This window comes from Gambusia affinis, linkage group LG24 (assembly GCF_019740435.1).
Source record: "Gambusia affinis linkage group LG24, SWU_Gaff_1.0, whole genome shotgun sequence".
Lineage (NCBI taxonomy): Eukaryota > Metazoa > Chordata > Actinopteri > Cyprinodontiformes > Poeciliidae > Gambusia > Gambusia affinis.
The window spans coordinates 13,213,318-13,238,815 of NC_057891.1; the positions used below are offsets into that span (position 1 = coordinate 13,213,318).

At 39.7% G+C, this 25,498-nt stretch overlaps 1 protein-coding gene across 2 annotated transcripts in view; it reads left to right on the plus strand.

The window, feature by feature from the left end:
• xirp2a (xin actin binding repeat containing 2a) overlaps positions 1-25,498 on the plus strand; it is a 57,331-nt gene that overhangs the window by 19,293 nt on the left and 12,540 nt on the right. Inside the window, exons 2-6 of one of the 2 annotated variants that reach the window (XM_044110332.1) lie at positions 3,724-3,832; positions 16,491-16,624; positions 21,757-21,894; positions 25,145-25,225; positions 25,340-25,409. In XM_044110332.1, the coding sequence (XP_043966267.1) occupies positions 3,724-3,832; positions 16,491-16,624; positions 21,757-21,894; positions 25,145-25,225; positions 25,340-25,409 (532 nt within the window). Of the gene's footprint in view, positions 1-3,723; positions 3,833-12,118; positions 12,303-16,490; positions 16,625-21,756; positions 21,895-25,144; positions 25,226-25,339; positions 25,410-25,498 lie in introns of those variants that run through there. The other variant, XM_044110333.1, reaches the window with a different exon arrangement.

The following is a 25,498-nucleotide window of genomic DNA, read 5'->3' on the forward strand; positions in this document are numbered from 1 at the left end:
ACTTTTGTTTGCTTTTACTCAAGATACCCTGTGCTAAAGCTAGCTTCCTGCTTAGCCTTCACATGCTTTCAAAAAGCGCCAGAGGTCACTTCAACCAAACCAAGACCTGGGTTTTTAGGCGGACTAGAGATCTCCTTTTTGTTCCACCTCAGAATTCGATTCACATCTCCCAAAGCAAACTGGATTTTCTAGACAAACAAATTCGGGTCGGAGTAATGCAGACTTAGCAGGACTGGTGTGATTGCACCCTAAATTGGGACCATAACCGATTGGAGAAACATTCCCTGGTTCTGCACGTCTCAATTTAAGCGCCAACATTCAAATTGTACCACAGAATTTGGGCTGTTTGGTACTCTTTGTCTTCCTTAATACCCACAAGACATGCTTAAAACACCTTTTCTAATACTGAAAGCAATTATTCATCCAGAGCAGCTGGTATACCCTGACGGTAAACATCCACTTACATAACGTCTACCAAATTCAACTCGGTGATAGTTTCTGCTAACAGGGAATGACGGTGAGGAAACGGGGCAGATCACGAAGCAGAGACCTGTCCTCTCTGAAGTCCTCCTCGTTAGGAGACGTGTCAACAGCTTAGAGGAAAATGTAAAGCGTTCCCTTTACGTGTGACGCTGAGCTCAGCCCCGCAGGCCGGCCCGGGCGCCGGTAAGATCGCCGCTCTAATAGGCGCCGACGTGAACATGGCGGGAATGCCGTACGATTTCCAGTTACCATGGTTTCCACCATCACAGCTCTGACTGTCCCCTTTGTAGGCGTCTGTCACACATGAAATGCTCCCAGATGGCCAGCACTGATTTCATTGGCGAAGCTTCTTCTGAGAGGATCCAGTGATCAATCTCGCTTTCTCTTTCTTTTTTCTTTTTCCTCCCCACAGGGATTATCTTGTGCGACAGGCTGGCCAGAAACATTTTGACAGATTTCTCCAAGCAGTGTCTCTTATTAGAGATACGCAGAGGGTCTCTGTCCCTTCACCCGTCTAGCAGCGCTCTTCAGCCGTTCTCCTCTTAATCCAGCCGATGTGTGCAAAAAGAACATACGGCGGTGATTCAAAGCTCCGTAACACTTGCTGACAGTTGCATGAAGCATCAATCTGCTGCTCCCTGTAGTACTGCTACGTCTCATAAAGTCAAAAAAATAAACCCTTTCATTTTGTTAATCAACACCCACAAATGTTTGTTGCTGTTAATTTTACATGTTTTGACCAAGGTAGTCAACTTATTGCCTTTGTCAGTTTCAGTTTCTTTATTATTTATTCGACGTCGGCTGTTATGCGCCTAACTGCACCGACTGAACAAATTAAAGTTGTTTTTACGTTTGACCAAGCTTGCGAAGGAGCCGGTGCGTTTAAATGTGCTGTACTGGTGCAGAGTTACCAAGTATATTTATAATTCAGTACATTTATGTACGTTTAAAAACAAGAAACAAGTCATTTTAGTGCTGTTTTTCTGTATCGGATCGTATCGGACAACACTAAACCTCAGATATAGGCAGCTTAAGTAAAATAAGAAAGTTAATCGGTGCATCCCTAGAACAAATCTGATCAGGTTCTTGAGATCTATAAAAACAAGTCTCGATATTGGAGCAGGTGTTTACGTTTCTGCAGAACAGTAGTGTGTTCCTTACATGTCAGCGTGTGTGTGGTCTTTCTCTACCAGCTTTATTTCTTTGTGGAACAGCTCAACCTCAGTCAGATTGGAAGAGCATCCCTCCACACTTCATCAGTCTGTTATTTATTTTTCCCTTTTTAACTCTGAGCGCTACCTTCAAATCAATGTCCTCTGAGGAAAGAGGAAAATGTCTTCCTTGTCCCTATTTCTGAACTAATGGTCAATTTCTAACTCTGGTTGTTTACTCAAATCTTGCCTCAATTCTAATTTCAAACTGGATTTGCTCAGGCATGCATTTGAACCAGTGCATGTTACATAAATAAACCTTTCGGTGCATTTTTTTTTTATTAGATGTTTCTAAAACGTCGAAAACTAACTCTTCTTATTTTTCTCAGTTTTTGCATCCTTCACAGTTTGGGGTAAATTACTTTTTTTTTTAAGTCCGCAGCAGTTCCTAATTTAAGCTCACATGCTCACTGCACCTTCAACTGAAGTACATGGTAATTATTATCCAAAAAAAAGGTGGAGTGTTTTGGATCAGTGCTTTAATTGGTGCCTGTCATGGAAATGAATTGAAAAGCTTCTTAGTGTGTGGAGACACACATTGTTCTTCACCTCTTTATTTCACTCCCTGTACATCTGTTATTTATTCTTTAGAAATCAAGCAGTCAAGTAACTAAAACTCCTTTATTAATTATTAGCCTCAAACCAAAGAAAAAAAGAATCAAATGTAGAACAGCGTTTGATTTCAATTAATGTCAAGAACACTGATTTACTTTTTTTCCATCAAATTGCAGCCTTTTCATCCACTAAATAGTAATAGTAATAATTCACCGCACACGCCTGCTGTGGGCGAAGGGTAAACGAACCCATCTGACAAGTGAAGAAGGTTAAACCTCTGAATCGTGTCAGTGGCTCTTTCGGTAGCATTCTCCGCTGTAATGAGCTCGCACCACCTCAAAACGCACGCGCCGTCTTTCGTCGAGCGTCCGCCTTTGAAAACACTCCCGCTTGTCAGTCAGCGACGGAGCAAAGCGAAAACCTTGGCTGGATAAACGCCGCGGCTCAACGTGAAGTCTCAAAACGGCGCCTTGGTCTCGAGTTGTCCGCTTGAAAGCGGAATCTGTTTTTCAGATTTACAGTCCAGATATGTGTCAGTCCTACAGAGGATAGTAAAAAAAAAATAAAATAAAAAATGGCATTGCTACTTTTAGATCTACTGCATGTGTGAATATGTTCAAAAATATCCCTTTCAGATCTACTGGGGATTAGTTAAATGGGATTTTTTTTGTGTGTGTGCGGCATTATTATTATTCATATATATATATTTTTAATTGGGCCCAAAAGCCCAATTTTTGCGGCGAACAGAAACCGGACTGGACTTGTCGCACCGTGTGGCTTTTGCTGTGCAGAGGGTTTGTTTTCTGTCGCTCTGTGTTGACACTCAGCTAGAAGCTGTCATTAAAAAAAAGAAGAGAAAAGGAAAACAAAAGCGCCACAGGGGAACGCATTTGATTTGCAAATGGCTGGAAAAAAAAAATCACCTGCACATTTGCAAACACACGCAGACACAGGTGTGTTTATTCTCCTTGGGAATGATTTGCAGTTGAATGGGAGCGCTGTTGTAGCTGACTTCTGCTTTAGTTAAAGGAAAAAGTAAAACGTGTATCTGAGCAGGCGCAGAGGGACATGTCATGTTCCGGTGTAGCATGAAAACATGTCTGGTTTTAGCCAGTCTGCTCCATTAAAATTCAACCAAGTGCTGTTTGCTTTCCAGTCAATGCCTAACGCTCACATTGTGCTAAAGGTCTTTGATTATGCCCTGCTGTGTGTGTGTGTGTGTGCGTGTGCGTGTGTGTGTGTGTGTGTGTTTGTCACTGGAATGCAGAGTTTAAAATGTCATCAAATGCCTAGTGGTGTCATTTTCCAAACTTCAGGTGTGTGTTAGCATGCGCCAGCTGTTTCTGTCGCCTCTTCTTCATGCTGTGGAAACAGTCCAGGTGTTTCCTCTGATAGTTCCCTCTCTCTCTCTGTCTCTCTCTCTCTGTCTCTCTCTCTCTCTCTCTCTCTCTGTCTCTCTCTCTCTCTGATCCAGGAAGTGGCAGCCACTCCTCCGGCCAAAGAAGTGACATCCAGTAACTCTGCTCAGACTGTCCCGTCAACAACACATCACAGCATGGCCTCACCCCAGGATGCCACCCATAGTGAGTATTTATTTTATTTTATTATATTATCTAAAACAGAGATGTGTGACCCTTTTCAACAACCTTCCACTGTGGGGTTTTCACACGTCATGTTTAAAAGTCCAAATCTGGTTTCTAGATAAGGTCCAAGGTCTGGAACAGCACTGAGCAAATACCGAAAAAAATACCAACAACAAAAAAAACAAACAACGTTTTTCATACCGTTGTTTGTTTCTGAACCTAATCTGCTCTAATTTTTTTTTATTAAAACATGTTGAGCACTCTGAGTTTATGCAGAATTTAAGCTAACTTTTTCTTCATTGACAATTATATAAATAAGTATATGAGTTCAGTCAATTGCGTAGTGATATTTTTTTTTTTTTTTTGCAAAGGAAAGTATTCCTAAAATTGTTCAGTTCATTTGACGACTAACCTACGTTATTATTTTCTTGGTTATTTCAAAGTTTTTAAAAAAATCTGCTTGTTATCGATCCATCCTACAATAAAAAAGTAGCACTCATTTTCAGTGAAATAAAATCTGTTCACACTTTACAATATATGTGTTACATGGTGCTTCGTGCTTTTGATGTGTTCAAAACCGTTTCCTCTAACATTACCTCTTTGACCTTTAACCTCTAGGCTCAATCCTCACTCCATTATTTTTTCCAAAATTTTCATTACTTTTTTTTTTGACAGGAAATGTACCTTATTAATTATTCTCTCATCATTCAGTCTCATTCTGACGTCGACTCTTTATCTCTTGTTTAGCGAATCCCACTCAGATTCCAACTAGTCAACTTAGTCAAGTCTCAATTTTTCCCTTTGGATAATATGAGTATATTTCTCATTCATGTTTCTTCTTTTAATCGGAAGGTTTCACATTGGCCTTTATATTAATTCGTCTATACGATGACAGCCTTGAAGTCTAGATGGTCAAAAATTCATTTTATTTCTGAGCTCTGGACACGTATGGAAAAAAAATGGCCATTTTACTTTTACTTTTTTAATTAAATGTTTTTCTGTCAATTTGCTGCATGATTCTAAAATTTTGCCCCTTCACTTTTTGGATGTTGACCTTCCGACTGAGATCATGTAAAATTAAGTGCTATTCCACACCTTTTTTGGGGCTTTAAGCAAATCCAGGAAGCACTCAACCTTTGGTTCCTGTTTTGGTTCTGGTTAAAATGTCAAAGCATCACAACAGCTGTTAGGAGGAATTTATTTTCAATCAGAATAGAGATATCAAAATGTAAATTTTGGCAGGACAGAGCATTTCAATTAACTAATTTTCTCTGCTTGTGATTAGGTGTATTTCAAAATCATATAAACACAATGTGCGTACTCTTTTCCAACTTTTTTTTTTTTAGGACTGGCAACTTTGTGAGCGCTGTCCTACTGAAAGATTGGATCTAATATTGGGCCTAAGCGCTGGGATTGCATCACGGTTACACTGTTCGAGCAGCCGAGCCCTCGGGATGGTTAATGCAATGTTTTGTGCCATTTGTTCTGGGAGATAAACATTTGGTGGAAAGCAGCTTTTGAAAAACTAGATTGTTCATTTCCAGATAAGACTCTGCCTCGCTGGCGTTTTTTTATTTGTTTTTTTTTTTTTTCTGAAAATCCGGACGCTCCCTCGACGCTGCGATTCCATTTCTGGCAGAGAGCCAGTACAGTAGCTACCTCCATTTTATTTTCTGCCAATGGCAGATAACATAAAAAAACACAGATGGGGTTCAGGCAAGGTACTGCCTTTGTTTATGTCCATCTGTGTAAAAAAACCAGCAAAACGTTCAAGGACACAAACATTTTCTCTAAACACTTGCCACTTTATTTGGATCTTGAATCGTGACTTTTGAGCAAATGATTCATTTTGTCACTTCTGGGATACCGTACTGGATGCAAATGACTGGCACAGCATGTAAGGGGTTTTCTGTCATGCTTCTCACCAGTATGGGAAGTAAAAGGAGTTAAAAGCTTTTACAGGAAGTAAACCACAGACCTCAGCTCTGATAGAAATACACTGGAAGGGAAGGGTGTGTTTGATTTGTGAACCAGGAAGTCTTGTGGCTCTTGCTGGTTTATAGCAACATGTTTATGTCTGTTGTAACATCACAACAGTGACAACTTGGAATTTTCCGAAACCGCTGCCCATATTGACTTTAAGTGGTTTGAGAACAAAACGGCCCTCATTTACCTAGACACTTCTGGACCTTCAAAATAAAAGCATCTCATGTTTCATTCAATCAGAAATTGAATGCTATCAGTTGTTAGCCTGCTTCAATTATTTTAAAAGAACATAAATGTGTATATATATGATTGTATCTTAATTAATTTCCAAAGAATTCACTTAGCCGTTAATCCATGGACTTGTTCATTAAAGGATTAGTGAGCATTTCTAGGCTGTTACTCTATTTTATGGACCTTTATAAAGCTCTTTATGAATGAATGACTATACTTTATTAATCCTTGGGGGAGAAATTGACATTTCAATACATCCCATCCAAAGAACAAATAACAAATTGGGTAGACTGCAGCCTGAGGCTGTATCCGTGGGAAGCTCTGCCCTTTCATCAGATGCGTTGATATAACAGTAAAATGTTACGTATAGTTCTTGGTCCCTTCATCCTTCAAACACAACATATTCCTTGGTTTATTTTTACGTTTCTCTGTTTATCAGTAATCAAGGATTTACAGTAAAAATTTCCTAAATACTTTTGGCTCATTACAGCAACTTGTAGCTTCTTGTGCCTGCTATGTTGGGAGAGTTTTTGATTAAAAGCCCACCAATAAAATCCAAATTAGCAACTTTAAAACCCAAAATAATATCTACTGGTTGTATGATGAGTTTTCACGAGTGACAAGTTAAACTTTTTTTTTTATATCAGAGTAATAAGATATCAAAACAAATCTTTTTTCTTTTTTTATATGAAAGAAATTGCGAGCTGAGCTCATAGCCTGCCCTGAATTAAAAGTCTTCCTGCTGAGAGGAAACTTAAATATTTTCTTTTAAGACACCAGGACTGTGCTCTAAAAGAGAAATTAAGTTATGGGATGAGCAGCAGGCCTCGCTGAGCGCAGGATATAATTTCAGTTTTAATTACCTCGATGGAGGGAACTTAAAAATCTTCTCACATGAATCTTGCAGACTGCAGTTCCAAAATGCACCAACTACAGACAAGACATATCCTCGTATTAAAGTGCGCTGCACTGTTGCAATCCACATTTCCGCAGAGCGCTCAGTGTGAATGTCGTCACTTTAAATACCACGTGTCATCATAAATAATCACATAACTTTGAATGTAGTGATTTAGGACTTTAGAGGCAAAGTTAATATTATTTTCACTAGCAGAGAAGAACTGTTTGCTTGTTGATCAGGATATTTCATACTTCAAAACAAGTTAGCAATGCACTATATATCGATGGTATCGGCCAATATCAACAACCTTTCTTTTTTCCCTCCATTTTGTTGCTTTATATTATAGGTGTTTCATGATCCACAGTGCTATTATTGTGTTCAATATCCTGTGGGGTTCCACTAGGCTCAATCCTCAGTCCATTTTTTTTCTCCTAAATTTTCTTTACTTTTTTGAAAATAATACAATTATTTTATTGTTTTTTTGTTTTTTTTTTAAATGCAGCAGGTAATGTATTTCTGGAGGTGGTGGGGAATATAATATATTATATATAATGGCTTTGCAAAGTGGCGCTCTCTCCCGCCAGAGTTCTTCAGTTAGGTCACTACATTAGGAACAAAAAATAAAGAGTAAGAAACAACTGCAGCCGTTTAGATAACTTCACCAAGTCTATGCTAGAGACAAAATATATAGATATTTAGTTTCTCAATCTACAGTGAGTGAGGAGGCAGAGTCTGGGTCAAACCAAATACAAAAAAGAAGAAACTATAACCATGATTATTCAAAATGTGACATTTTTATAGGCTGCATTTGAAGATTTGAAGGTACTAGCTAACGATGCTATGAGGAAAAAAAAAAACGTTTCAAAAGCACAATGTTTAAATTATGTAAAAGAAAAAATGGAAGTGTACAACAACCATTTTTAGGTTAGAATGGAACAAAAAGGTCGGCTAGCTCTCCCATACTTTGAAAAACCCATTTAAATGTAATATCGATAAATATTTGTTATCAGGCCGTGCAGCAATAGTAGTATTGGTATCGGTGTCACCTGCAGCAGAAATCTTGGAGTCCTCATGTATTTCTGCTACGGCAATGTTTGTCTTTTAGCTGTCAAAGAACTCCAAACGTCTTATGCTTTTTTTCTTTCTCTAGCTGTTGACCGGTCAACAGATGATTGTGTGGAAAATCCAGCTTTGCTACCTGAGTTGAACCACAGTGTGAGCCGTGGAACCCCTTTTGTGAAAACACGGAACACGTTTAGGACCTACAGGTGTTGCACCTTTCCAAATGTGGGCCAAGCGTCGCCTCTCTGAGTTGTTAACCAGAAAATAACATCAGATGAACGCTCTTGGAGGTGAAAGGTCAGATCCGTGCTCGACCGTGTTCTCCAGGTAGCAACAAACTTTGTTTTAGACGCACTGTGGGATAAAAGTGAAATAAGAGCAACGTGATAGTCGAGGGTGAGAATGTGAAATGATTGGTTGACGGGTCTTAATCCCGCGCCTGAACATACAGATACTAATGATATTTATACATGCTGGCTGATATCCTCATCATCCACCTGGGATCCATCAGGCCTTGTTGCCCTCCCTGACACCGACCCCTCCCTCAGCGTGCATCTAAAATTAGAGCTCTCTGATGATCCCCGGCGTTGTCCTGACTGAGCGGCAGCTTTCGTCGCGCCCGGCGAGCCGACGGCGAAGACTCCGTGTAATCTCTGCCAGGCGGAGTGACTGACAGCAGGAGGAAGAGGATCCGAGAGGAACAGAACTGCCTCCTTCGAATCCGCGGCACTTAAATAAAACACAAGCGTGGAGTAACTGCACTTTAAACAGATGCAAAGCTCACTTCCAAATCTCCTTCGTAGCGGGCGTCCTTGTTTACACGCTTTCTGCTCGCGTTCCACCAGAATGACAGCGCGAAGCCGCGGCGGGCTTTTGTGGCAAACGCAGTAGCGTCATGTAAATCTAAATTTCTTCATTTTTTTTCATTCAGAAGTTTTCTGTGGGTTTTTTTTAATCTCTGTATATCCAGGAAGGAGAGTGTGCTAAATTGTTTTTCTGTGTTTGAATTCTGACAGTTGGAAACAGATTTGCCCAAATGGCTGTTTTTGTTTTGATTAATCTCCTGCCAGATTGGGCTGCCAAAAAGATGATGTCTTTTTAATATGGATCCCGTGGAAAACAAAAAAAACAAAGATTTTCTGGCTGTTAATTTCAGACATGATCCACTTAGAGGATATTACGAGATGCAAACGATCCCGCAACGCATAAACCTTTAGGAATTGAAAATGGACTATATCGTATGTCTGTGTGAGAGCGGACATGTTGACTCATTTAAGCCTCATAAAAACTTTACCTGAGAACGTGAAAGAACGATTGGACGCTGGAGTAAAACCTGTTGTCATGGGTACAGTGAGCAGCCAGCACTTTATCACTATGTAGAACATTTAGCCTTACAAACAAACAGCAAGTGTGTGAATATCCTCTTTGACATGTAAGATAAAAATAAAAAAAATTAAATCTGCCTTCACAGGAGATTAGTGCTGAAAAACAACATGTTGATGATGAACTTTGAAACATGACAAATGCAGACTGTAGTCTTCAAACGCGGATTAAGCAGACAGTGGTTTCAGTTGTTATATTGTTGATTAAATAAAACTGTGAGAGTCTTTTCTGCTTGTCCTGAGGCGTTATTACTGTCTCACAATCTGAAAATGATTTTTTATTTTTTTATTTAACCAGGGAAAAGCAGCTTTTATTTTTAGTTCCTATCATATCAGCTTCGTTGTGAGAACAGTCGCCGTTTCACATTCAACATGCAAATCTCAGTCAATCTTTGATTTTTCTGAGACGTTCTGGAAAATCTGAGCCTCCACATCTTAATTTGAGGATTCACACGAGCCCTTTCATGAGTTGTTCTTCGAGTGTTTGCTTTCCACTTTGGGAAACAGCAGATCCATGCGCAATTTCAGATGGATTATCGACGGATAATCTTGGTGGCTCGATACCCACGCTTTTCTCTCCTTGCTGTGCCGCGTACCGGTGTGGCCTTCTGGGGGAACATGGTGCCTTTGAGCTTAAATGGTCAAGATCGGAGTTTATTATACAGAACATATGAACACAAAATTAAATTTTCAGAAAATCCCTCCAGATAGAAAGAAAAGAATAGCTGAAAGAAAATAAATCGACTGCACCCAAGGAGGAGGACCCGTGTTGTTGCTGTTTGCTTTAGGGCAATGCGTCTAAGTCAGTATTTTCCATGTTGAAAAACTTAAAAAATACTGTCAGAAATAGTTTATTTTCTCTATATTTCCACCAGAGGCCTTCCACTGAATCCCTTCCCATTGTATTAGCTGTTATGCTTTTCTATCTAAAGAGCTGCCTTTGAAATTGGCTCAAAGATCTCTTGAGGCCAGACGTAGAGGGAACAGAAACGTCACCTCGAGAGGTCCTCACGATTCATCAAAATATTTTTAAACCATTGAGATCGCTCAAGGTTGAGCAGGTTGCATAAGCAGTGTTTACTCAATCGAGCCCACGTGGCTGTAGATTTTCAAATACCTCAGCTTGCTCACGTCAAAATAATTATTGTTGAAGCAATAATCATACAGCCAGGTTTTAGCTAATACTCTACGGACGTCCTTTATCGGTAAATCAGTAGCTAGCATGATTACTGATTTCCAACATAAATAAGTAACCATTTTAGGTTCTGGTAACAATCCTTTCTCACTCAGAGCAACAGTTGACAAAAATAATCTGATGCCTTGACTTAATGTTCTGAAAATACATCTCTAAGCATGTCCGTTTCTCGTTTCCAGTGAACGTAGCTAGCATAATTCTACATGCCTCCGCTGTTTACGTCAGTATCCCCAAATCACTTTTTTCCGTTTGTTCTGTTTGTTTTTAGGTTGATGTTTACAATTCAGCCATTAAGTTGTGGCTCAATGTCAATCAGTCGCTCAGAGCTGACTTTAAAACATTTACCTCCCAATCCGCTAACAGCTACTGTGTCCGACATTCCCAACCGATTCTTTTCCCGGCAAATCTTGCAATCACATACTTATAATTAGATTCTCCAACTAAGAGTTCAATAGCATAGGATCAATACCAGTCCTTCATCTGCATGATAACTGCAAATGAGCCTACTGTAGCAAAGTAAAAAGAATAAAAACATTCAGTCTGGTACTTAGAAACACTACAGCTTTCATATATTTGTCCTGTAAGAGTTTTACAGTGATTTGTAGACAGAAACCTATTCTAGACAAGCACTAGAAGTCCCTGTTGTTGACAAATCATAATGCTTGGCTGCAAGAACAGACAGTTCTGCTTATGGCAAACTGGATCATACAGGAGTTATTCTGACCTTATTGTTAAGTTGGGTTGTCTGCAGCTTTTATTTTACTTTTGAGAAAAGGGTTCAGTCAGCTTTATAGTGTGGTAGTAGGTGTAATATCCTTAATACCCCTAAATTAAATTCAGCATAACCCAGTCACCTAAATAAGGTCTATAGATACATGATTGAAAGGAAGCAGGTATTTGCCCACAAAAGGTGAAATATGCAAATAGTTGAGACCCTTTTTTAAAAACTTTTGTAGCTGTCAATTTTAATGGTAACCAAACATCCAATTTACCTTAATATCCATGATGGAACCCGCCCGCAAAATCTAATATATACAGTTTTTTAATTTGTGATGAAAATTGAAAGGCTACACACTAGTCAGTAGTGTAGCCAATCAAGTAGCATTGTGTCAAAAATATTTGCTCTGTCTTTAAATGGTCTTTAAATAAACTACACTGTGTGTGGTCAATCACATAAAATGCTTCGAAGTACCGCTGACCATGAGTACTTTCAGCTGGGCAGTGTGATACGCTCAGTTCTGATTTCCAGCCGACTAACAGGAAGACGTTTCTAATGTCGAACCTCGGAGTGTTTTCATGTGTAAATAGGAGCTACACTAAGTGTGAGTGTTTTTCTAGCTCATCTAGTGGGAGATTCATATCTATAAGACTACCATGACATAAGGTCAAAGGAATGTAGGGTACCTCTAGGGTTGGCACTAAAAAAGCAAGCCCACCTCCACTTGACTGACCCTCTCCCAGAAGTCCATCCCATTTTTTTTTTTATTTAAGAGGGGAGCTTCTAAAATAAAGTCAGCTGTCACCAGACGCCCGGGTCCCACTCACTGAGCTGCGCTGTTGGAGCTGGTCTCCAATACACACTTTCTTTCTTTCTTTCTTTCCTTTGTTTTTGGGTTTGGGTGAAGGGTGCTAACATATCCCATTTGGTTTTTTTCTGTACAACAACTTCTACTCTATTGGACTCTATAACTATTTCCCTTAAAGAACATCTAGAAGGTAAGTGACTTGAACAGCCTCTGTGGTTGAATGAAGAATCTGATGTACTGCCCGTGTTCAAAATGAATTCTTTAAAAAATTTTATTTATTTATTTTTTTTAGTTCGTGTCCATGGTGCCACAAGGGCTTGCGTGTTATCATAAAACATACATGGGTCTTTTCGTGTTCCCTTCCGTGAGCAATTCCCAGCAGCAGCTCTGATCCGGAATGTTCTGAAAGCACATCTAATCGGAGACAAAGTCCCAAGCCGGCACGAGGAAGTGCTTGAGGACAATTCACTCTCCTAGTGAAGAAGTTATTTGATAAATTTGACAGCTTAATTATTGTGCCTGTTTTACTTTGCCGGTGAGATAGAAATCACCCTCTGTAGGCTGACATTTCAATTAGTGTAGCTCTCTTTGCTTTCCTGTCAAACCTCACCAGGCAAAAGGTTTGGCCAGTAAGTGCTGAACAGAAAATTGCATTGCCAGATGATTTTATTGTAAGGCTAGGGCACATGAGAGGAGGGGGTGGGAACGCCTCTGTCATTTGTGTATGGCCTCTGCCTGTTGCAGATCTATGGTCCTTGAACTTTCTTTGTGCTGCCAAGTCATGCTGCCTCTCAGGTCCTTAAACACTGAAACCACTATCACATTTCGAGTCTGGTGGATCCCATCTTTCACTCCTCACCTTTTGCCTCAACAGTAGCCAGTCGAGAGTGGGGCGACTCTCAATAGGTCCCTTTAGAGGAGCCGTCTGCGTGGAGGCAGGGCCTAGAGGTCGGCGGGCCTTAGCTAAGCTCAATATAGCCGTCGAGTCATGTACGCTGTCAGCAGCGAGGCCTCCCTTGTTGACTCGTCATGGCCTTCCCCTGCTTTCATTACCCTCTCAGCCAGTGTCATTACTTTTGTTGTGGTGCTTGGTCTGAGGGGATATAAAGCTAAAAAGAAAAACCTACTCTGAGTCTGTTTGCTCCTAAAAGCAAGTGAATTTACACGGTAAAAACTAAATTTAGTGTAAATGTACAAAATAGCTACCATTAGAATTCAGTAGAGGCATTTTTTTGTGTCCAGCTTCATATGATATTTTTACGGCTAATGGAAGCGCTTCATTAGCCGTCCACAGATTATTGTCCCAGAAGTCTTGGGGATAATCAAGATGTTTTTTGGCAAATGTGAGACAGGTCTTTGTTACCTTTGGTCAGCTGTAGTTTTTAGCCCTGGAACTCCCCCATGAACATTGTTGAGTGATGAAAATACCTTGCCCTAAATATTGTGAGCTCTCATGTGCTTTAGGAGTTGTTCTTGGTGATTTTAGACCTCTTGGATGATTCGTCAAAGTGACCTCTTGGAGTCATTTTAAGAAGTCGGACACTCGTCCTTGTTTCCTCTGTTGTTGGCTCACAGTTCTCACTACAGCCACAAAGTCTCAGATATGACCTTCCATGTTCTTGGATTTTGTTCAGTTGCTTTCTCAGACCTTTTAGCCTACTTCATCCTGTTAGCAAAGTTGTATTTCAGTGATTCTTCAGGTCCGATACTGTTCTCTACTGAGTTTGCAAAATAAAACTTAAAAATAAATGTATTTACCGTATTTTATGGTTTACCAAGGGAAGCATTGACTTTTTGTCGTACATTAAGGCCTATTTGGTTTTGATTGCTTAATGAATGAAATCTTCAGTAAAAACCCGCAGGATATGTTAGACATGTACAAAAATTATTTGAAAAAGCAAAAATAGAGGAAATGAGTAAGAGTTCAAATACTTTTTCATGCTTTCACATTCGTTTTAACATAACCCCATAACCAAAATCATCTAACCGGTTTGGAAGTATTTGGTAGTTGTTTTAACCGTCTTAAACTTAAACCATTTTCACTCAAAATCATTGATTAAAATCTACACTAAAGAAACTGTATTTAAATTGTCAACCCGATTTAATTGGTTACAGTCCAATAGTATGCAAAATAAAAAAGAAATTCAAAGACAAATCCTGCAAAAATTGAACCCAGAGACTTTGCCCTCATTATCCTGAGGTACATTAAGCATAACGCAGCCTGTGTTACGGATAACGAAGCATGGGCCGGCGCCAGAACCAATTAGTTCTCCCATTGGATATGGTGAATAGCTTAAAATCCTAACGGAAGATATTCCTAATCTTTGCGTTCACTTCTTCTTCTCCACTTATGTACTCCTACACACGCCTCCTCCCCATGAAGCTGCCTGTTACGGGGGAACATGACGCTGCAGACAGAGCCGGTTTATAAAAAGGCTGGGTTTATTTTTCTCCCCCAGCCCCCGAAAGCCTGCTTGCCTCACCTCTGTGGTATGGCGGCTCTGCCTATGACTTATCATTCTGAAAAGCCGGAGATAACCGAAGGGCTGTTGTCATCGCATGCAGACTTTTAAACCTTCACGTGGCTGACCCATGCTTTAGAGCCGCAGACCATGACGCAAACATTCATCCCAGGTGATAAATGAGGGAATCATCCTTGTGCTTCTGTCATCAAGCCGTTATTAGGATGTGCCACAGCCTCAGGTGTCGAATTTCTGACTCATATTTATAGGATTTAGCGGATCCTATCTTCAACAGTCTGTTTGACCCCTGTTTCCCTCAACTACTTTGCCAACAGTATCAAAAAAGCTATAAGTGGTGTGATGGGATGTTTTTTAATCGGGGAAACCGCGAGGCACCTTGAAGTCTTCTAATGTCTCTCCTTGCAGAGATTTTCGTACCTCTACATTTTGCCAACAGACTGCAATTTTAGCAAAACAAGGAAACTTTATTCTTGTAATTTAATCTCGGTGTGACCAGCTGGCCTCTGACGTTTGTTGGAGAATATCTGTAAAGATGAAAGAATGCTGCTGAGGAAAATTCACAAGTAATGTTTTCGCCTAAAGAAGAGAGGATTTACATTTTAGTCTCCTGATGTGCAAAGCTGATGGATTTGGACCTATGATTGCATCGCAATGTGGTTATTTAAAAAGTTTTGGCCCAAGAAGATAACTATGTATAAAACCCACACAGTTTAAGATTTTTACTCGAAAAAACTTATTAGTAAAATATAAACTTGGACACAGGGTGAGGTCTATATGAAACTTATTATTGTGTTTTGTGTGTATTTGCTGGTTTTTCCATTGAAATATGCATGGGTCGTCTGCATACATCTAACAAGCAGCATCACTGTAATGGTCAGACACTGTACATCAATCAATTCAGCGTAGATCAAAAAGTTTCATTAAATCTGAACAGGGCGACCTCTTCTTCATTGTTTTGATATTTTTCCTCCTCTATCTATTACTGAAAAAGCGAAGAAGGATTCTGCTTGCTCTTCGAGATCTTCCCGTCTTTGGGGATGTTCCTGCTTCCGCAAGACGTAAAACTCCTTCCTTTTTCCTTTCTATTTTTCTTCAACCAGAAAACATACATGCGTGTGGAAAAAGACAACATGTAAAACCTCAAAAGAAAACGAGGAGGAGGATTTCAGCGAGTCAAAAGGTTACGGGAGAAGACGAATCGTTTCTATTTAGGGTCGTCCTTCATCCCGGGGAAGCTGCTGCTCAGAGCGAGATAACATGCCAGGAGCTAAAAGGTTGGGTGTGGGTGGAGGCTGAGCCTTAACAGAGGCTTCTCCGGCGCCTAATGATGCTTTGTAGCTCAAAAAGTCAAATGTAGAATCAACACTTTTGTCTAATTGGCTGTCCGCGGGGATGTTCGGAACCGCAAAAAGAAACGCGGACTGTTGTTTTTTTTCTCCGCTTTCCTCTCCATGTCTCTTGCTCTGTTTGTTGAATGTGCAGCATTGAAAGTTAGAGGACGTCTTCATCGAATTCAGGTTTCAAACAAAAGGCAAATACTTTTTTTTTCTTTTCTTCCCTTCACATGGAGTTTTAGAAATCTTGATGATTTTGTAAGGACGCTGCTCTTTTTTTAAGTAAAAAAAAAAAAAAAATCTATTCCATCGATTCAGCTTGTCGTAGTTTATTATAAAAAAGGCCTTTTTGCACAAAATTGTCCCCGAAGACCAGATTACTAAATGGCAAGCTCCTCCACAGCTTTCCCTGATGTGCCAAAAGAGTAAAGAGTAGGTAGCAAATATCAGCAAACCCTTTGAGGAGAGGTATCCAGCAGTCTAACTTCCCTTTGATTGCCCTATGAAGGACATATATTAGTCTAGAGGTATTTAAAAAAAATGTTTTGCATGTTTGTGTAGCCGCAGGTAGAGCCGGGTCTTCAGGGGAGAGGGCCGAGAACCAGGAGGCCGAGCCGGTGTCGGTGAAAGAGCGGCTGGCGATGTATCAGGCGGCCGTGTCCAGCAAGGAGAGCGGCGGCGCTTCCTCTGCGGCGGTAAGACGAGAACTTCCTCTTGTATGTAACTGGAGATGGAGGTGTGGATGGAGAGAGCCGCCGGGCCAGCGGCACACCGGCTCAGTGTCTCATCCTAATGGGAGTGTTTGTTAGATAAAATTATAGAAATGAAGGGAGATAAATCCAAGTCAACTTGTGTACGCGGCTTCACTCACCTGGCCTTCTTTTATGGTTTTACCCAAATAAAACAAGTTGGACACCCAACTTTGTCTGAAATGGGATCAAAGAAAATCAGTTCAAGCTGGTCAACACACGTCGGACACAAAAGTAAAATTTTTCTGCCAAGAGTTGTCCTTTATAAATCCAGTTTTTCGGCACCATTTCCTCCCCATACGGGCCCCATATTTAATTGTTGTATGGCTTTTAGGTCAGGGTTGGCCTTTATCGTGATACATTTCTTACCATATTTTGATTTATCATATAGCTACCTGTATTGTAGAAAATATTTTTACTGTTTTCTCCACTGTTTGTTAACAAAAACGAAAAGAAAATATGGTTAAATGCAGCTACAGTGTTCATTTTAAGGAAACAAATTGTGACTGGTGTCATAAAGATGCATATAATGGGAATATTTTCCAAGAACACATGTTTGTGTTTGTGGAGCTAGAAGTGATGTCATGCAGTCACAGCCATTCAGTTATTACCTCAGAAAGAAGCAATAAATAGTTCTTCTCATAATAATACCACAAAATATCCTTATAAAACTGAGTCCATATCACCAACTTCCAGTTTCAAGGCAATGCTGGAAGGAATCATGTGACAAATTTTTATTATGGGGTATCATTGGTGTCTGTTTATCCAATAAAATCCCATGAAAATCTGGTGAAATTTGTGGTTATAAATTTACAATATTGAGTATTTCTAGAGGAGTGAGTTGAAGGTTTGAGGCTTGGGGTGTTTAAAGATGGCGTCTTGTGAGTGGCTCTCAGCTTCACTCCCTCGTGAGACTTTGCTGCCCCGATTTTCTAAACCAGGATAACGTCGACTGCCGTCTCCTCTCCATGCGCTGCTGGCTGCTCACAAACACTCGGAGCGGCTTTTAAAAATCTGAACCCTTAACGACGTGAGGGAATTTAGAGAAACGCTGCCTCGCTGCATTTCATCTCCACGAAGGAAAATGCACAGACTCACACAATGAATATTGATCCAGTGGCGCCAAAGCATAATGAAGCATTTTCAAAACACAACTTGTTGCAGGGAATTTAATTGGTGCTCACTACAAACAAATTACTTGGAGTAAAATGCATATTTCTCAACAGAGCAGGGATTTTATGTATGTTTTTGCCTTCCCAGCTCCCCTCACCGGTTCATTTTAAACCCCCCGATGGGCGAGGGTAGAAGTTTCAAGTACATGGTTTTAGTTGGAAACATGGAGTCCACTCTTAGCAAGATAACAGCCTGTAAGGGACCAGATGTCCAGTATTTTAAGGAGAAAGTGGATAAACGCACATCTGAACTGTAAATTGGCAGTCCATGCTGTCAAACCACTTTATTCTGTCTCTTATTTCTGAGGAATTTTGAAAGACACTCTTCCCCCCCTTTTCAATAAAAGCAGAACTTCACACTTTATTTCCCCTCCATCTGAGCGCACTAAGAGTGGAAAATAAAATTCTGACTACCGAAGTCATTATTTAGCGTCAAGGATGAGAAAATAATTCCATGCTCTAAACCCGTAATAATTCAACAGCATGAGCCGTCAAGGTCAGGCCAAATAAGGCCGCACTTTTCTGAATTTGAGTTTTACTTTGAAGAAAACTTCTGCTTTTGGTTTTATAACCCAATTTAAATGTTTTTGCCTTGCCGTTGCATTAGCTTCAGCAACATGTAAAAGGAAGCATCTAGTTCCCCATCAATACTTCCTGCGTCTGTTGAGCTGATGATCATAAAGTGTCATCTGACCTCACAGGTGTGTTTATAGATGTCGACCTTCCACCTTTTTGGAGGCAGCTGCCATGTTTCCTGGACTTGTGAACTATAAAATACCTCTAAAGTATTTTACTTGTTGATTAGGATTTTAAAATGTAGAGATGTAAATAAATTTGAATTTTCGGAACTTTCAAAATAAAACATGTTCTGAATATTCAAAATGAACTTAGACATTGTAAAGAAAAGTGGGTTGCTGCTAATCTGCTAATGTGCCAATATCAGAGCTAGTTTTTCATTTAGCTCTTTAGCGCATTTGCTAACTTTGAAAACTCTTTGTATACGTACCTAAATAAATCTTTTTGGGTTGTAAACTTTGAGTTTGACATCTGTGTTGAAGTTTTGGTGATGGACTGCCTACAATTCTTCAATAAGTTTGATGTTTATATTCATGCTTTTATTTTGAAGTGGGTTCTATTTCCTGTCCCCATGTTCTCTCGCTCTGAATTTCTTTTTAGCTTTATTTCGAACATGAAACATACCAGAACACAACAAAACATGGACACTAGAGTACAAAATAGATATATAATATTTAAGGGCATTATAGAACATGTAAATGATAATGTTAACATTAAATTGATGAGTGAGGACAGCAGTCTTTCAAGAGCACATATAATTTGAACTTAAGTATTAACTTCTGCTAAATATCGTGCTAATGTAGTGTGCTAATGTTTACGGCTTTAGGGCTAGCACAGCTAACATTTTAGTTAGCACCGCTGCTAGGCTGAAAACTCCTCCTCAGTGATGCGCAGGTGTCTTGTGAGAGCTATTTCTGCTAATGCTAGGACTGCAAATAGAAGACACGGTTTAAAAAGCAACTCCAGCCACGGCACACCAAGTATCATCTAAAACTTCCTCCTCGAGTGACTTGTTGCTGTTTTTAAAACGCCTGTTGCGCAAACGGGTTATTTTAAATAACAGCCAGAAATCCAATGCACTTGTAAATTTAAACTGAGCAGATGAGCTCTGCCCTTCTGGGAAAGCATCTTCGGGAAGGACTCGTTGATAAATGCTCTCTGAATTGCTGGTAGGTGAAGTTAGCGTGGCGGCGCTGCTACCTCCACAGCCTCAGCTGAGCCTCACTTTAAAGCATGTGGTGCCTACAGACAGCTGAGTGTTGATGTTGGTAATCTATATGAGTCTGAGTGCAGGTGGGGGGTACATGTGAATACTAGTGGGGAAAGTAGAATGTCTTTGGGTTTATGCTTTCTACCGAAAACAGCTGCTGTCTGTACATCTGAGTTTAATATTCAGCCTCTAAATAAGGCAGCGCTGTTGATTAACATGTTTATATTAACGTGCAGGAGGTGACATGATCATACTAATACTAATCTAATGTTTCTGTTAATTGAATGAGTAAGGGGGAAAAAAAAGTTGGGTTATTAAACACATTTATGAATTTCCCATTAAAGGAGTAGTTCAAGATTTTTAAAGTGGGGTTCCGTGAAACGACAATGAACTTTTAAAAGGTCAAATATGTCAATATTTATTACTGTTATTTATTATCCAGTCAGCTGGCAGAAATATATACAACATTCTGCACAAAAAGTTCTACCATATTTAGGGCTTTTATTCTTTACTTCAGCATCTGTGTTAAAATAAACTTTTAATTCTTTTGTCACAAGGTGACATTAAGTTGGACTAAACGTTCCCTGATTTAGGTCAGTCAGGACTAGCAAAATAATTATTTACTTTGCTAAACACCACAGTAAGAATTGAGAGAATTTCCTTAGCAAGTTTTCTAAAATTACCTTGTACAATTTGGGCCAAACATTTTGTCTCTCAGGTTAGTTTGCTGGAATTTTTGGCCCATTCCTCTTGACAAAACGGCTGGAACTGGGTCAGGTTTCCACTGGGACTCACTTCAAGTTTTCTTTTAGTGGTTGTCTACTTTTACGTACACGACAGTAATCTCCTCTGAAGCATCCCCCATTAATAACACGGACACCCTGCTTTGTAACACCTCTACTCTGCTGCAAATAAAGAAGTTGCTTTTGTTTCTTGGTATAAAAAAAAACGACACGAAAGACGTAAAAAAACAACAACATATAAACAGTGAATTAATTCACAGATATATTCATAAAGAGGTGAGAAGTTTCATAGAAAGTCTCATGTATATTGCACTTTCCTTGAAGCCATATGCAGAAGCTTGCACATAAATCTTTTATTAGGGCTCTAATTGACTATACCAAAAGGAGATTATTGTATCAAATAGAGTGCATTATTGCCCAAGTCACACGGGGAAAGGATTCCTTCCATACCAAAGTCGTCTTCTGCTCTTTGCCTCTAATGCTGTCCTTACAAAGTTTTCACATTTCCTGGCTTTATTCTGCATATGATATGTTATAATAAACTAAAAGGAGGCGTTTGAAAGAATCTTAGTGCTGTAAAATGAATAATTTAGCAAAGGTGATTCCCCTGTGTTCCTCTGGTTCGGAAATAATGCCGATAAAGTAAATCTATTAAAAATGAAAGCCCGCAGTTTGTTAGATGAAGACTTTGCACTATGATAATATGCATTCCAGGCGGTGATGAAATAAGGTAAATGTTTTATATCATCTAATCAACAGAACGTGTTTACCTCCTCACAACTTTGCATTGTCGTTACCAATGTAACTACAAAACACTTTAACAATTTGTCAAGGGGGAAAAGCTATCCAAATCAACCTGTCCCTGTGCGCACAAGCTATAAACTCTCTTGTGAGTAACACTTGTTAAGCAGTTGTGAGCTTAGGCTTAAAAATATTTGGGTTATGCAGCTGGACAATGATCCAAAGAACTCTAATATCTCACTGGCCACAAATGAAAGTGTTAAAGTTCAGACTGAAACCCCATTGAGACACTTTGACAATCGTCCAGTGTGGCTGGAGAAACAATTCTGCATCGAGAAGTGGGTCAGAATTCTTCCACAGCAACATGAAATCCACTTTATCAGTTGTTGCAACGCTTCATTGCAGCTGTTTTCACCGAGAAGTGACTCAACCAGCTACTGTGTTTTGAGGGGAGTTACTTTTTCACATGAAGCCAGGTTTGTTAGGATAGCTTTTTACTTCCACTAAATAAAATCTACGTTCTCATTTAGCTCTGATCTGAAACATTAAAGTGGGACGAGAAATGGAAAACAAGAAAACACCTGAAGGTATCTTGGACTGTTGGTTGTGACTCTGTTTTTGTGTGTCTGCTGATAGGCGATGGACGAGTCCGAGGCCTGCTCACTGCCCGGTGGTCTGGCCACTGTGAAGAGGCAGTTTGAGAGCCATGAGTTCAGCTCTTCGTCCTCCCAGTCCACCGTCACCCAGCACCATGTTCAGAAGAGAACGGTCCAGGTGAGATTCGAACCATCTTCCGTCTCTGTGTTTGTGTTTCGTAATCCTAGAACGGCTTTGTTTCGACGAGGTCTTCTCGTTCCATTGATCAGAAATTACTGCCACTCACAACTTCGACACTAAACATTGCACAGAGTTCACGCTGGTGAACCCCTCATCCCAAAATGCATGCATTACTATACAAAACAGTTATTATTCCTCCTTTACGTCACACTATGAATAAAATGTGGTTCATTTGTTCATGTTTAGACCCTTGTAAAATGTGTTTCTAGATACGTTACCGTACATTCCACAGCAGGAAACAGAGTGAGTGAAACTTTACATATAGATTAAAGGAGGCTCCACCACTTTGAAAACATTTGAGGCAACATTTTGGTTACACTGTGGGGAATAAAGAAGACAAGATGACAAAGTGACAGGCAGGATGGAAGTGATTTGTAAGCATTGTGTGATTCCCATGACTAGCCAACCTACAGCAGACATCTGCTTCAGACCTTTCTGAGTTTTATTACCCCTTAAAAACAGTTTGCGTTTTATGAAATCTTAAAATTTAAAAAGATATCTGTCGTCTGCAGTCGTCTTTATGTAACATTTTACCAAAATGGTAAACACTTACACTTAGTGTGTTTACTTGGACGAACTAAGACGATCGGATATAAAATTCATCTCCACATTCAGCTTTCTAGTAGACATTTGATATTTACAAATGTTCAGAAAGTCATCAATAGAAATATAACCACTTTGTATGAAATTGCCACTTTTACAAATCTACCTTCTGGAATTTTGTCCCGAAATTTTTGTTTAGTTTCATCAGGCCGATGTCAAGTTATTCTATTAAGTTGTCAATGGAAGTACAGATAGGAAGTGCCTTGTGACTGATCCTGACTGATACTTTTGAATGCACATAGAAAAATTTCCAAAGGCCTCATTGAGGGCAGCAATTTTATTTCAGATTTTCTATAAGTGAAGGCAAGTGTAAACACACAAAAGGACTGCATGCGAAATTGAAATCAAAATGTAACACAAAGAAGTTTCAGGGAACACGAGAAGTTTTGCGCGTGAGAACTGGTCAGATTTTCTCATGCGCAAAAATCTGATCACATCAAAGTTGGCCTCATATTTTATGAGAACCTGACATTCTAACAGTGACGGATTGACTTTGAGATCCTGAATATGTGATTTTATTACATGATGCAGAGCCTCCAGCATTTCCATAAACAGCAAATTGTGTTTTGATGATTGCAGGCGAAAGTGGGGCATTTTTTCTCCCGTGAAGAAAACAAGAAAGACAGATTACTGCTGTCCTTTTTCTGTTTAAAAATGAGTGATATGAATGATATACATTCAGCTCTTTATTAACAAACCTTGGCTGGTGTGGTGAAGGCCTTTCCAGAGAATCAACTCAAAGAGGGCACCTTGATCATAGCTCATCTGTCATCCTGTGCGTGAGGAACATGCCAGAACGCGTTAGCAGCAGCGCTGGGCTGCAGCCAGATAATTTTATTTTATTTTTTTAGTGAAGTAAGGCCAGTTCCCCCCATTTGCTTATTCAAGCGAAGAGGCAGACCTGATTCGTCGAGGGCAAAAGAACCTTCGCTGAATCGTGAATTTTACATCAGGGTCCACGAGGTGAACCGTCAGAACTCGTTTGATCAACTCGCTGCTCCTTTCGCAGCAACTGGAAGCGCCTTTCCACAGGTGTGACATCCAGCCTCTGTTTTACAGCAGGACGGAAGCGAAATGCGGTGCCAGTGGTTTGAGGAGAACAAGACACACCCTCCATGTATCTTTCATGTTAACAGCGATCATGAAAGGGGAAATACATTTCTCTTCCATCTCCTTCAAATTGCATGACTCTCAAAGGAGCAAACGCCTGATTCGGTTCTGTGCTGTTTTTTCGTAACCCACTGCCGTTTCTCCCCATCGCTGCAATCCTCCTTAGGCAGAATTCAAACTTAGCAGCTCCCTTTGGAAGCAGCGTGGTAATGGAAAAACATTTGTTACCAGCCGCAGAAGGGGATTTTATTAAGCTTCTCCACAATATTACTTACCCGCCCACTGTTTCTTACAGCTCGCAGTCAGGAGGTGATAAAGTAGTGTTGGGCGCTTCTGTGTGTGCAGCTTTGTGTTCATTCTCACCGCTTTTGCTTTATTTATTTATGTGGGGTTTTTTTGCTCCTGCTACTTTAAAGGAAGTTATTTCTGCTGATTGGTCAAATGAAACCTGTCTTGTCTGTTTTCATCGTCTAAATCAGGTCGCATCAGAAAATAAAGAGCATTTCTGTCTCGTGGGGTTCCTCAAGGCTGTCCAGTCAGCCCTGTTCATTTTTCATATTGAAACTTTTACAGAATATATGGCATTATGTTAAGGACTGTTACAATCCAGCTAAGGATTTGTTTCACTAATCACTTGAGCATAACTCTAAACAGCTAATTTGAAATTGTTTTCATCCCTTCATGGAATATGTGTAACTTCTGCTGGTATCAAAACCTGAACTGAAGGTGACTACCATGAAATTCAGTAGAGTTAAGGTGATCCAAAATGGGTTATAGTTGAACAAATTAATGAGCCAACTTCAATCCTATTATTTTTAAATGTAAAAATTCCTTTTAAAACTTAAATTGTAACTTAAGGGCATCAGAAAATATACATGTACCCCAAAATATGTGTGGCGAACTTAAATTTTCTTCCTGTTACTCTTCAGTCCAGGGGTTGCTAATGGTCTTAATCATTCAAACTGTGGTTACAATTTCTCAAATCAGTGGTACCAACCAATTAAAATGCAATTTCTCATTAATATTACAAAAGAACTCAAGTTAGATGCAAAACTTAAATGCTTCTTGTATTTTATTGTATTTCATTTTTCTCTTTTAGTCATTATACATACTTGAAACGTTAAAAACACATTTTTCAAAGAGGACTTATTTTCTGGAGGAGAAACTATCTGAGTTAATTTGGCCCTAAATGAAAGAGTAAATTCTCTTCTTAAATTTGTCTCGAAGTTCTCAAAAATCCTTTAGCCACAAAAAAAAAACATTTTGAGTGTTGAACTTTTCTTAAAAAACAACAAAAAAAAAACTTTTTAAGAGCTTTGTGAGGTGTTTTCAGTTAAATTATTGTGAAAATGTTTAGACCGTGAAGCGCTTTGGGATTTTATCCGTGAAAAGCGCTGCACAGCTAAATGTTATTTACTTTCTTTCTTGTGCCAGTGGTTCCATGTCAATGACACCATTGTTCTACATTTGACAGGAAGTGTCAAGTTCCTCCGAGGTGACGGTGAAAAGCAGCGCCAGAGAGACGATTCCAGCAACAAGCATTTCGCGACAAGAGGTATTTGTTACAAGATCACTAAAACCTGCAGTCCTTAATAGTGTATTATGACATGAATGTCATCTCTAGTCAAATACGTCGGAGCGCTAATAGTTTGATGTCGCTCCTTCCCAGGTGATCCGCGATCAAGGAGTCCACCATAACAACGTGGCCGCGGGTTATGGGAACCATTATGATGAAACAGGTTATTCTGCTCATGCCTTTTGTATTGTAATTTGGGCCATTTTTATTAATATTTTATATATATATATATATCAATATCACAGCGCTGCA